This window comes from Typopeltis vanoorti, chromosome 13 (genome assembly GCF_054136105.1).
Source record: "Typopeltis vanoorti isolate ZY-2024b chromosome 13, IOZ_Tvanoo_1.0, whole genome shotgun sequence".
NCBI lineage: Eukaryota > Metazoa > Arthropoda > Arachnida > Uropygi > Thelyphonidae > Typopeltis > Typopeltis vanoorti.
This window is the reverse complement of record NC_143561.1, coordinates 61,920,827-61,934,138: the sequence shown is the minus strand read 5'-3', so window position 1 is coordinate 61,934,138 and position 13,312 is coordinate 61,920,827. Positions and strand designations below refer to the sequence as shown.

Genomic DNA, 13,312 nt, shown 5'->3' with positions numbered 1-13,312 from the left:
AGGATCAAGGGTTTTGGATTTGATCTCATCACAGGATGTTATTATAAATGGAATGTCATATCTTCCTCTATTTGGTGAGAGTGAGCATGAAGTGATCATTGTTGTGGTCAGCCATATGAGCATGAGCACTTCTGTGAGGAAAAGATATAACTGGAAATATATATCTCGTAATAATAAAAAAGAGCTAAATCTTCATTTCAGCAATGTTAAAATACATAGAAGTAGGAGATATTATAGATCCATCCTTATTTCCTAGCTGAAGAAATTTTAAAATTTTGAAATAGAAATTCCAAAAATTAACTAGAGATGATATACAGATGCTTGGGCAATGCTCATTTCTTTTAAGTAGTGTAAGCTCAGGTGACTTTGATACTGAGGAGTGTATTACCATAAACTCTCTGCTCAATTTGCAGAAATTCTCAAAGTTTCTATTTTTTTCTTCAGCCATGAAATAAGGATGGATCTTTAATATTACCTATTTCTATCTATAAATCTCATGATTATGACAACACATTTGTCAGAAGACAAATGAGGAGACAGCTTGAAGCTATATTATGGCATGAAGAAATGAATGGAAAGGAGATCGACTGTTTGGACCTACTCAGGGATTATATGGCAGAGGAATGTCTGGATGTACCACAAGGTTGGCAGATTAAATAAAGTAGGGGGGGGGGGGGGAACAGATGACTGAAGAAGTCAAGCATGCAACTTGGAAGAAGGCATTATGGAAGCAGCATAAAATGAGTGGTAATAATCAGTTGCAGGAGGAGGAATACTAAGAGCCAGCAAGGCATGCAAATGTGACTTCAGGCAGAGATTGAGTGTAATGACAGAGAAGAAGAAGGACTGATGGTGAGTGAACGTGAAGTATATGAGGAATTGAGTAAAAACTAATGTTAATAAGGCGGTAGGGGCTTTATGATATATCACTGTATGTTTCCAGGGAGTTAACAACAGCTTCAACATACCTTTTTAAGATGAGTCATACACTAGGCTAAGTTCCAGAGGAGTGGAAAGAGAATCAACATTTTTACAGTTCATAAGGCTGGTGGTAAAACAGGTTTTGAAGTATAGGCTGTGTGTCAAGAGTTAAGGGCACTGAGTTGTGTATGGGGGAACAATACCCTGGAAGAGAAACATCACTAGTGGTGTGCAATAAGGATCTGTTTTGGGACTGTTGCCATTTAACATGTATTTTAATAATATTGGAAAAGGATTGAATGGTGATGCAGTTGTGTGCTGATGATGCAAAGTGGAAAGAAAACTATGAAGAGTAGAGAAAGTGTTGCAGCTTTACAAGAGAACTTGAATAGACTTGGTAAGTAGACAAGAAGGGTTGCCAGTTCAGTTTTGCAAAGTGTAAAGTTTTAAATTTTGAGAAGCAGAAATGAAATGCAGTCTATACAACTGGTGAGGATGTGGAGGAGATAAGGGATCTGAGGGTGATAGTGGATGATTTCCTAAAATTTAGGGGGATGCTGTGCTTGAAGTGAGGACAGCACAGGTTATGGCAATGATTCTGAGACTGAATGCTGAAGCAAGGGGTAAGTTTCATTGTATAAGGCTTTGATTGGACCACATATGAATTCCTCTGCACAAATTTGATCACCTGGTTTTCAGAGAGATGAAGAGATACTGGAAAGGGTCTAGAGACATTGACTAAGGTGGTTTCTAGTTTTCTAGAATGTTAAGTGTAAAGAAATTTTGAGGATGTACAGTTTGCAGAGTGCTCTGCTCTTTGTATTAAAAATAGTTCCTAAGGAAGTTCCTAAAGGAGGGGAGAGGAATTTCCCTAAACTACTGAAGAAAGCTACCTAATGGTATGCAGGCATGCCATAATGGTAGCATATTTTGCATTCATATATTCTGCTATGATGTCTAAGTTTGTAATAATTCTTTCATAGACAATCCAAAGGAACTTATTTTAAATGCATATTGCAAAGACTGTTGCTAGCATCAAAATGATAAAATATAGTTCATTTATCCAATGTCAAAACTATTGGTGGTGTTCAGAACACTTTGTTTGCTGTTGTAGTATATTAGATGCCAGTTATTGAAATGCGCTCTCTTGAGTAGATATTTGAGCCCAATAATCAAGTCTTGATTGAATAAGTGCTCAATAGAGAAGGAATAAAGTTAATCTGTACCCCCCCCCCCAGGAGATGAAAGACAGGATATGAAGGATATTCACTGTTCTCTAGTGTTTATATCACAACTGACAAACATCAGGTAGGAATATTAGCTTTTAATCCAATGTGAGTCCTAAGAACATTGTTGCAATAGGGATTACTGTTTGTCCTAGTCTTAGTTTGGATCTGAGTGAAGGTTATGTTTGTGACAGAAGTGCACAACTACCTTTTGTTCTGAGAACTATCCACCGCCAAGTGCTCAGGAGGAAAGATAGTTAATGACTTTATTTGACCCTCATCGCAAGAATGAAGAAATAATGGAATAACTTTGTCATCCACATAGAGGGTATTAAAGTTGGACAAAGTTATTCCATTATAAACAGACCCTTTTGGAACTTACTCTTCTAAGGGAAAGAATTGGGAAGGCATGTTCTTATATGAAGTTGGAAGATTTTTCATAGAGAATTTTTTTGATAAAAAGAGAAAGGATTCCCTCTAAGAAAGTTATATAGGTCTTTATACTAGACCAAATAACAAATGCATTGTCATATGTTTTCTCCATGTTAAAAAAAACAGATACCAGATGTCTAGCTAGAAAGAATTTCTAGTGGATGTTTACAGTCTTAGTAAATGATCTAATGTTGGGCAATGATTCTGGAAGCTAGAATGTGCCTTAGAAAATAGGTTATTGCTCTCAGGTTAAACCATAAAAGATGAGAGTTAACAATTTTTTCCAAGATGTTGCATAGACAGGTAAGGGCGCTGTTGGAAATAATTTGTTGAAATATTTCCATTCTTATCTTGATTTAAGGTAATAATAACTGCTCTTTGACAGGAATCTGGAAATTTGTTTAAATGAAAATTTGGTTGAACAAATAGTGCAGTTGATACATGGATGATGGTGCCAATGCTTGACCATCTTAAATTTATAATAGATGTCATCAGGTCCTACAGCAGCTGTTCAATACTGAAACAATGCAACTTTCACTTCTTTCTTGAATGGCCTATTTAAGCAATGCAAATAATATCAAAGCATTGAAAACTTCCAAATCATTCAAAGTGAACAGTATTAGACATTTTTCCCACTCTGCTTTTTTAAGGCAAGGAATTCAGGAAATAAGCAGATATTGCTGATGTTTAGCTAAATGCTAAACTCTTCCCCAAGTGCTTTTGGGTGAGCAGCTGTACATCTGTTCTATTTTAGGATCAGTGATAGGTATGCAGTATATCTACCCTTCATTTTTCAGATTTTGTCCAAGCCATCTTTAGCACTGGAAGATCTGGTGATAGAAGATGGAAATTGGAACAATAAGCCCTTTTAGTACACAGTATATGTGCCATGCTTAATTATAAGCATGTTTGAAGACAATTAGCTTTTATGTCATGGAGTAATGTGAAAGATACTTCAAGCTTTGTTTTGAGCTTTCTTGGCTGCTATACCTTCTGAATTGCAGTGCAGTTTAGGGAAGAGCAAAAACCAACTTGACATTTTGGGTACAGCAGTTGTAGCAGCTTGTATTATACCTGTGTAATATAAATTAAAGATGCCAAGAAATTATATTCTTGGTTTCTTCCATTAGCAAAACAAATGTTCTCTGTCAGGTTGGCAGGAAAAAAGATCCAGAGGAAGACCAAGGTATAGGTGGACTGATATAGTAAAAAATATCTTAGAAGACAGAAATATAAGATCTGATAATGTTAGGGTCTTGACAGGTAACAGATTGATTTGGAGGAATATTGTAGATAGGAAGTTTGTAATGATGTAAGTGTTTCATGTAATACTATCATATCCTGTACACGCCTTGAAGGTACATGTCAGGAATTTGATGATGATGACGATGCCATATATTATTATTATTATTACACCCTCCATGGAGTCAGCAGACTCATTGTGGGAGGTTCATTCAACTGACAACATATTTATCATATATAATCTACAAATCCTTAACACTCCTTGCATTAACAACACATTCTGGTAATGCATTCCATTCACTGACAATTCTCCATGTAAAAAATCTACTCACACCCCTTTTCACCACATCTTTACACAACTTCCAGGAATGGCCTCTGGTTCTTCCCCTCTCGCCTTCTACTCGTTTTATAATCCCCTCTGAATTAATCTGATAAAATCCTCTCACTATCTTAAATGTCTCTATCATATCACCTCTCTCTCTCTCCATAGACAGCATTACAAAGTCCTGATATTGTCTTAGTCACTCATCACTGCACCCTCCCCAATGTCTCCACATCACATTGTAAACCAGGTGACCAGATTTGAGCACAATAGTCTAAGTGTGGTCTGACCAGTGCCTTATACAGTGGTACAACCACTTCCTTATCCTTACATGTTAGAGTACTTCATAGCAGCACTATGATGTGCAGCCTTTGCAACACTAGCAACATCTCCTCTAAACTACAGGTTACTGTCAACCATTCCTGCAGTTCAGCACCATTGATTGTACACAGCCTTATATTTCTGCACTCCAAAATGCAATACCTTGCACTTATTGATATTAAAACTGCAACTCCACTCTTTTGCCCAAGTAAAAAGTCTATTCAAATCTTCCTGAAGGGAATTAACATCAGCAGTGTTACTTATAATTCTTCCCAACTTTGAATCATCAGCAAACAACTGAAGATCCCCAGTCAGTCAGTCCACATGATATATCGTTTACAAACAAGCTAAACAGCAGGGGGCCCAAGAACAGAACACTGGGGGCACACCACTGTTTACCCTCCTTTTTGTGAGCCACTGCTCCATCATACACAACCTGCTGATATCGTTTAGAGAGTCAATCTCTGATCCATCTAACCAATATACTATCTATTCCCATCTTCTACAGCTTGTACACCAACTTATCATGTGATAATCTATCAAAAACTTTTGCAAAGTCTAAGAATATCGTTGTATATGATTTTCTCTTATCTAACACACTTGTCACCTTCTCATAAAATACGAGTAAATTACTAAAATAGGACCTATGCTTTACAAATCCATGCTGACCATCATAAAGAATGCTATGTCCATCAACCCAATCCTGTATTTTATTCCTTACCAATCTCTCCAACACCTTGACCACAACCGCAGTTATACAGACTGGCCTATAGTTGGAGACTTCTGTCTTAGAACGATGCTTGTGGAGTGGCACTATTTTTATTTCTTTCCACTCCTTCAGAACCCTATCTACTGCAAGACTTTCATTAAATAGGTCAGAGGTCAGAGACATAGCCAACTGTGGTGCACATTCCTTAAGAATAAGTGGTGATATGTCATTCATTCCCACAGCCTTATTAACATCTAACCCAACCAGCACTTGATGCACCTCTGATTCTTTTACTTTGAATTCTCTTAATACTTGACTCTCTTCTATATATTGCACCGCATCCTTTACACCAGTATGATATATGTTAATAAAGTGATCGTTCATAATTCCACTATATCTTTTGCAGCTGTTAGTCTGCTGACATGACTAACCACCAATGTTAATCGGTCATAATTATTCTTCCTCTTTCTGTCAACAGAAAATTTCTCTTGAGTTAACCTTGGCCTGACCAGACCATCTCCTCTCATACTGCACCTTTTCTTTCTTTACCATGCTCGTCACCTTTCTAGCCTGCACTTTATACTCTTCATGGGTCCAATCACCACCAACTGTCTTGTACCTCCTTCATATATATATATATATATATATATATATATATAACTTGAAATCAATTCAAACTGCATTAGAGATTTTTGTTATCATTAAGATAGTTCATAAAATGCTAATTTCACAAAATTCTACTGAAAAAGTTGAACTAACATGCCATGTAAAGTTTGTGAAAATAAATATACATGTTGATGTGAAATGGATGTACATATGGTAAAGTGACTTCCCACAAGCAGTGTAACATGTGGAATACTGCCCTATGGGAACATGTTAAATCTAAGAACTGTCTCATTTCATGCAATGTATCTCATTTCTTATCTTGATTAATCCCACACACATTTACTTGCATACCGTTAGTCACTCTTTCTTGTCTACCAGGTTGTGCTCTGTTTCCATCAAAATAAGATTGCATTAATAGAGTTTTATTATAGGATAGCAGATACTACTTGATGATTCTACAGGACTGGGGCAACTCGTGGCAAAGATGGTATGACTTCACATCACTTGCCTTGGTTATCCTATAACGCAAAGCACATCTCCTTGCGGACATGTATAATGCTATGCGTTATGGGAAGGGCCACTACCCAGACAGTTTCAATCTTTATTGAGGTCTCATCGGTGGGAGCCAGACCCGGAAGTGAGATACCAAGGTTGAAGTAATGCAAAAGTCATATTTCCCTATATGAGTTGCCAAAAGGTGACACATCTTATTATTAAAATACTCTGGATTAGAGATAGATAGTTGTTGAAAGTTTTTCACTTGGTTATATTATAAATTAAAGATACCAAGAAATTATATAATTGGTTTAATCCATTATTCAAGTGTAAGCAAACAAAGTTTGCACCTCAAGTTTCTTTTGGGACTGGGACAACTTGTGGCAAAGATGGTATGACTTCACATCATTTGCCTTAGTATCCCATAATGCAAAGCACATCTCCTTGCGGACATATATAATGCAATGCATTATTCATGTATGTATAATGTATGTAAAATGCATGTATAATGCTATACATTATACACGTATGTATAAACATGGTTAGATGAGGATGACATCCTGACAGGAATAGAGATGGAAAGGTATGATGTGTTTCGTGAGGATAGAAGGGGTAAAAAGGGAGGGGGAGTGCTATTGATGATAGAGAAAGAGTTATGTCCATACAAGGTAGAGATGAAAGAGGGAAATCGGGCCAGTGGTTTTGAGGCAGTATGGTGTGAGATAGAGGTGAATAGAATCAAATACTTGGTGGGATGTTGTTATAGACCTGGTAATGTGGATGGTGGTGATAGTGAAATGTATAGTCAAATAAGCCAAGCAAATAAGAAAAGGGTGATCATTATGGGTGATTTTAATTATGGCAATATAGACTGGAATGAAGAGATAGCAACTGGAAGTAAAGAAAATGAGTTTCTTGAGTTTTTGAGGGATAACTACCTCAGACAGTATGTAACAGAGGGCACAAGAGGATTAAGGGTCTTGGATTTGGTCATCTCATCGGAGGATGTAATTATCAATGAGGTATCAAATCATCCACCAATTGGTGAAAGTGACCATGAGGTGATTACTTGGGTGGTTGCCAGCAGTGCAAGGACCCCTGTGAAAAAAAGGGTATATGTGGAACTACAAGGGGGGTGATTATGAAGAGCTCAGGAGACAGCTTGCAGGTGTAGCATGGAATGAGGAGTTAGCTGGAAAAGAGATCAATGCAGCTTGGGGAATTTTCAAAAAATATTTAGTGGATGCAATGTCTAAATGTATACCACGGGTGAGAAGGTTAAATAAGTTAGGTGTGAGATGGATGAATAAAGAGATTAAGCATGCAATACAGAGAAAAAGGGCATTGTGGAGGCAGCATAAGAGAAGTGGAAGTAACCAATTTCATGAGTTCTACAAAGACCAGGCAAGGAGAGTGACTTGGTTGGTGAGAGTAGCTAAAGAGAGGTATGAACAGCAGTTAGCTAATGAAGCTAAAAAGAATCCTAGGGAGTTCTTTCAATATGTAGCCAGCAAAAGAAAGAATGATTATGGAAGGATGACATTGATTGGAGGAAATGGTATAAAGACAGCTGTTGCAGAATGTGTGGTGGAGATCCTTAATGAGCAGTTCATAAAGATCTTTCAATCTTGTGAATGTGACTTCATGGAGAGATTAAGAGTAGTTGATGATGGGGAGGAGAGACTGACTGTAAGTGAGCAAGAGGTGTTTGGGGAGTTGAGTAAACTAGATGTAAATAAGGCTGTGGGACTTGATAATATATCACCGCGTATTCTGAAGGAATGTGCCAGAGAGTTGACACCTGCCATGACATATTTTTTTAATACGAGTCTTGCACTTGGTCAAGTCCCTAAAGAGTGGAAGGAGGGCAAGATTGTGCCACTTCATAAAGGAGGTGATCGAACTCAAGCATCAAACTATAGGCCTATCTGTGTGTCAGGTGTTGTGGTTAAGTTGTTGGAGAAGCTTGTGAGAACTAGGATCCAGAGTTGGGTTGTCAACAATGGTATAATCTTTGATGGACAGCATGGATTTGCTAAAGGGCGGTCGTGTTTTAGTAATCTACTTACTTATTACAATAAAGTGACTGCTTCCTTGGACAGAGGAGAAGGATACACAGTAATATACTTGGATTTTGCAAAAGCTTTTGATAGAGTACCTCATGATAAGTTGACAGTCAAACTAGAGCAGATGGGGTTGGATATTAGATTAGTGCATTGGATTGGAGACTGGCTATCTGATAGGTATCAACAAGTTGTGTATGGGGGTGCAATATCCAGGAAAAGGAAAGTCACTAGTGGAGTGCCTCAGGGATCTGTTTTAGGGCCATTACTATTTAACTTGTATATTAATGATATTGGCGAAGATTTGGATGGAGATATTCAGTTGTTTGCAGATGATGCAAAGTTGGGACGAACCATAAAGAGTAGTGAAGATGTTGTGGCCTTGCAAGAAGACTTGAATAAATTGAGTGATTGGGCAAGCAAATGGGGATGTGAGTTCAATGTTGCAAAATGTAAGGTTTTAAAATTTGGAAAACAAAGATGGGATGCAGAATTTATGCTTGGTGAGAATATATTGTTGGAAGTAGAGGAAATAAGAGATCTGGGAGTGATAGTGGATAAGGATCTAAAATTTAGGGGACACATCGCCAAAATTGTGAAGACAACACAAAGACTTCTGGGAATGATGAGGAGGACACTGACGTGTAGAAGTAGGGAGATTCTTGTTCCATTGTATAAGGCTTTGATTAGGCCACACATGGACTATTGTGCCCAGATTTGGTCACCTGGTTTTCAGAAGGATGAAGAGATGTTGGAAAGGGTCCAAAGGCGACTGAGTAAGGTAGTTTCTGACCTCTGGAATGTCGAGTATGAGGAAAGATTGAAAAGATGTAATTTGCAGAGTCTAGTGGAGAGAAGAAAGAGGGGAGATATGATAGAGACCTACAAGTTGGTAAGGGGTTGTTATAGGATCAATGGTGGAGAAGTTCTACAGAGAATAGTGGGAGATCACGGGAGAACCAGAGGTCATACCTGGAAACTGTATAAAGAGGGTGTGAGTAGGGGAGTGAGAGGCAGGTTTTTTTCGTGCAGAGTTGTGAATGATTGGAATGCCTTGCCTGAGAGTGTGGTGTCTGCAAGGAGTTTGAATGTGTTTAAGACCCGGTATGATGAGATGTGTGTGAGATAAAAGGACCTCCTAGATGAGTCTTTGACTCCATGAGGTCTTGTTTAATAATAATAATAATAATAATGTATGCAAAATTATACACGTATAATTTCATCAATTGCCTTAGTATCCCATAATGCAAAGCACATCTCCTTACAGACATGTATAATACTATGACAAGTTGCCCCAGTCCTGAAAGATATTTTTGGTACAAACTTTGTTTGCTTACACTTGGATAATAGATTAAACCAAGTATATAATTTCTTGGTATCTTTAATTTAGAATCAGCCTACTTTTGTCATCTCCTAAAGAAAAACAGTCCCCATTTGCTGTGTCTATCAAATTTCAAGTTTTTGCAACTTATCCCATTTTGGACAAAATACACTAATCAGTTGTAAAATATATCTCAGAACACAAACCATATATTCAATTGATTAAGCATTACAAATCTGATATTGCAGAATGTATAACATGGGATTAACAACACAACCCACTGGACTCTTGAATGGTGCAGTTCCTCAAACACATCAAAGAAAGTGCTGAGATTCTTCTATATCATTGAACTCTAAAACCCCCAATGACGGAAGAATATTTATGCCCAAAATTTTGGAAATTGTTATTAGTAAGTGTATGTCATTTTGTTTTGGATCACACATAGCTTCAGTGTGTTGTAATGCTATAATGTTGTAATATTATAATAGTTTAATTTTATTATAATATCTTTAGTCTGTTTATATTTATTTTTGTTTTTAAATGATTTTCCACATCTGTTCCTCTACCAATTAAAAAAAAGATATCATCATTGTTATCATTTTGGATAAGCCACTCAGGATAAAGCCACTCAGTTTTGAATGCTCAAGCTATGTAGCCAAAATATGTATAAAATATTTAAAATATTACAACTCACAAACATTAACATTTACTGGATGTTAAGTACATACAATATACAAAGATTAAAAAGAGACAATTATTAGAAAATTTACATCATTTTTCCAACTTACCACTTGGATATTCTGGATGAGCTACAGCCAAATCACGACATGTTGTGGCAGGAGCATCTTTATCTCCTGTGGGCTTACGGAACTTTTCATACTCCTGTATTAGGTTGTCATAAAATTCAAAAACAAGTTTCTTCTTTTCTTCAATTGGTGTATCAGGAGAAAATAATTTTTCTGGTTCGTCTCCTAATAGAGGATCTGGTCCCTTTATAATTGTAATAACAATAATGTGTTCATATATGACAGGCTATGGTCATGTTTTATAGAACAAAAAAAAGTGTTTTGTGGATTTTACATCAAGATATCTGCTATTGTTTCATTTTTTTTACATTTATAAATCTTTATTATATTCTATATATGTTGTATGCAGATTAAATTAAAGTAACGATGTTGCTTTTTCTAACTATATCTATTCTATAAGGAAATTATACATTTTTGGAAAACTAACTCACCTTAATCTGTCCCTGGCCAAGTAAAGCTGCCAAAGCACTTGCATCATATCCAAACGGTTCTCCAGGATTACCTGGAGGGCCTGGAGGACCAGGTGGTCCTACAGGTCCAGCCTTTCCTGCATCACCCGGAGTTCCACGAGGTCCAGGTGGACCCGAGAGTCCTGGAGTTCCATGACTACCATCTCTCCCTTGAGGTCCTTTTGGACCAGGATTGCCCTATAAAATAAAATTCAAGATGTAAATGAACATTAATAATTATAATAAGAATAATTATTATTATTATTATTATCCTCAGCCCTCCATGGAATCAAAGACTCATCGTGGGAGGTCCCTCTGTCATACACATAACTAATGATACCATGCTTTAAATACGTTCACATTCTCTGCAGTCAACATACTCTTAGGCAATGCATTCTAATCATTTAGTACTCTCCATACAAAAAATTTTTGCTCACTCCTTTGCCCACACCCTCTTTATACAGCTTCCAGTACTATGAAATATTCTACAAAAAAATTCTTCGATGTTAATTTGATAAAAATCCCTTACAAACTTCTACATCTCTATTATATCACCTCTCCTCCTCTCCACTAGGCTCTGTAAATTGTATCTCTTCAACCTTCTTCATACTCCACACTTCAAAGATCGGAAACTACCTTTAGTCAATCATCTCTGGACCCTTTCCAGTACCTCTTTATCTTTTTAAAAATTACATAACTACAAAATACTGGATCCAAGGTCTTCTAAAATAAATCTACACTTTAGAGATTTTCTTATCCAAAAATATTAAAATCACCTATTCTCTGACTCAATCTAGTACTGGATTGTTTAATCATGTCTACATATACTTAATCATGTCTACCAGACTAAACACCTTGTTTTCACAAGGTGTTTAGTCTGGTAGACATGACAAAATTGTTCATAGTCAGTTTCTTTGTTAGGGCCTTTACCAAAAATATAAACATTTTCTTCTTCTTTTCCATAGGAACCTTTTTTTGTTCCCTTATACAGCACACAATATTATTCCTCCTGTCTCTGAAGTATAAATACTCTTACCTCTTGTAGTTCTATTTGACGCACAATTTACAGTACCAGAGAAAGAAGTTTCTTCTACTACTTAATAAATAACATATGTAAGTTGCGCTAATTCCATCACCTCTTCCAGTAGAAATAACAAATAGATCCGGCATCCTTAAGACAGATAAAACTTTCCAATCAGTATTTCCTCGAACATTCCTTTAAAACGTCGACTGCAATATCTTCTTTTATTTACTAAATACTTGTTGACAGTCACAACTCCTCGAGTTTAAAGATTCACAGTTCTACAATTCCTTTTCGGAATCGTCTATTAATATTCTTCTGAATGTCATGTAAAAACTTAAACCTTTCTAAGAACAAAATTTCTCTGGTCTGCGTTCTTAAACTACCATTAGCTCTCTCTTGTTTTTTCCCATTACCTTGATACCGAATGCTCTCTCTGTCAGCTGTCAATCACACATCAAACTCCTCGGCAAGCATGCACGCTCCATGAAAGTTGCAAGCAAGAAGTTAGGTATAATGGCTGACACGTTGTCTCCATTAGCGTAAACAAGAATGTCTTATCAAAACACAACACATGATAATTTTAAATTACAATAACAGGAATGAAAGTAACATAATTATTAGAATCTAGTAAGTACATCAATTTTCAAATGCTTTACATTTTATATTTGACAATTATAATATCAATAATGGGCACATCGCAAGTGCAGATATACATGTACATGTTATCGCAAGTGAAGATATACATGTTACGAAATCAAAACTAATAATATACTAACATAAACAATTTGTAAAAATATTCATAATGTTAAATTATGATTATTTTTACATTACCATTGCACAAGATTCACAATCTTTACTCTTTCATTCTTTTTCACTTCTTTCAGGAATTCTTTCATATAAGGCCGCGGGTTCGAATCCCGCTGTGGGCATGGATGTTTGTGATTGTCTGTGGAAATACCAGTGCTGGTGGTAGCCAGAGGTAAATGGCGTAGGTGTAGTTGCGGTCAGTTGGTGATTGAATGGTGGAGAAGGAGTTGTAGAGCAGGTACCCCCTCCCTCGATGAGTCCTTGGACTCCCTGGAGGTGTCAAATAATTCCCTCTCTGCACACCAACAGCTTCACTGACATCCTTGATCTTTACACCTGAAGAAACATTATCATAGATTCTATGATAAGAGGTGTGCTTGATGTGATGAAAGCTTCACACCTCTTATCATAGAATCTCCATACAATATGCTCTCTCTCTCTTATTTCCAGTTTCTCACTCATTTTTTTGTGCTCTTGTTAGTTGCTTCCCATGTCACTCAAGCTCATGTTTTGGTCATGTGAAGGACTCCATGTAAGTGTGCACTATTTCTCTTGTTATTCATAATTA

At 36.7% G+C, this 13,312-nt stretch overlaps 1 protein-coding gene across 1 annotated transcript in view; it reads right to left on the bottom strand.

The window, feature by feature from the left end:
• LOC150100214 (uncharacterized) overlaps nucleotides 1–13,312 on the bottom strand; it is an 850,396-nt gene that overhangs the window by 67,702 nt on the left and 769,382 nt on the right. The window contains exons 44-45 of the mRNA XM_090402345.1: nucleotides 10,896–11,111; nucleotides 10,447–10,648 (exon numbers count right to left, since the gene is read on the bottom strand). Coding sequence (XP_090258471.1) covers nucleotides 10,447–10,648; nucleotides 10,896–11,111 — 418 coding nt within the window. The remainder of the gene's footprint in view (nucleotides 1–10,446; nucleotides 10,649–10,895; nucleotides 11,112–13,312) is intronic.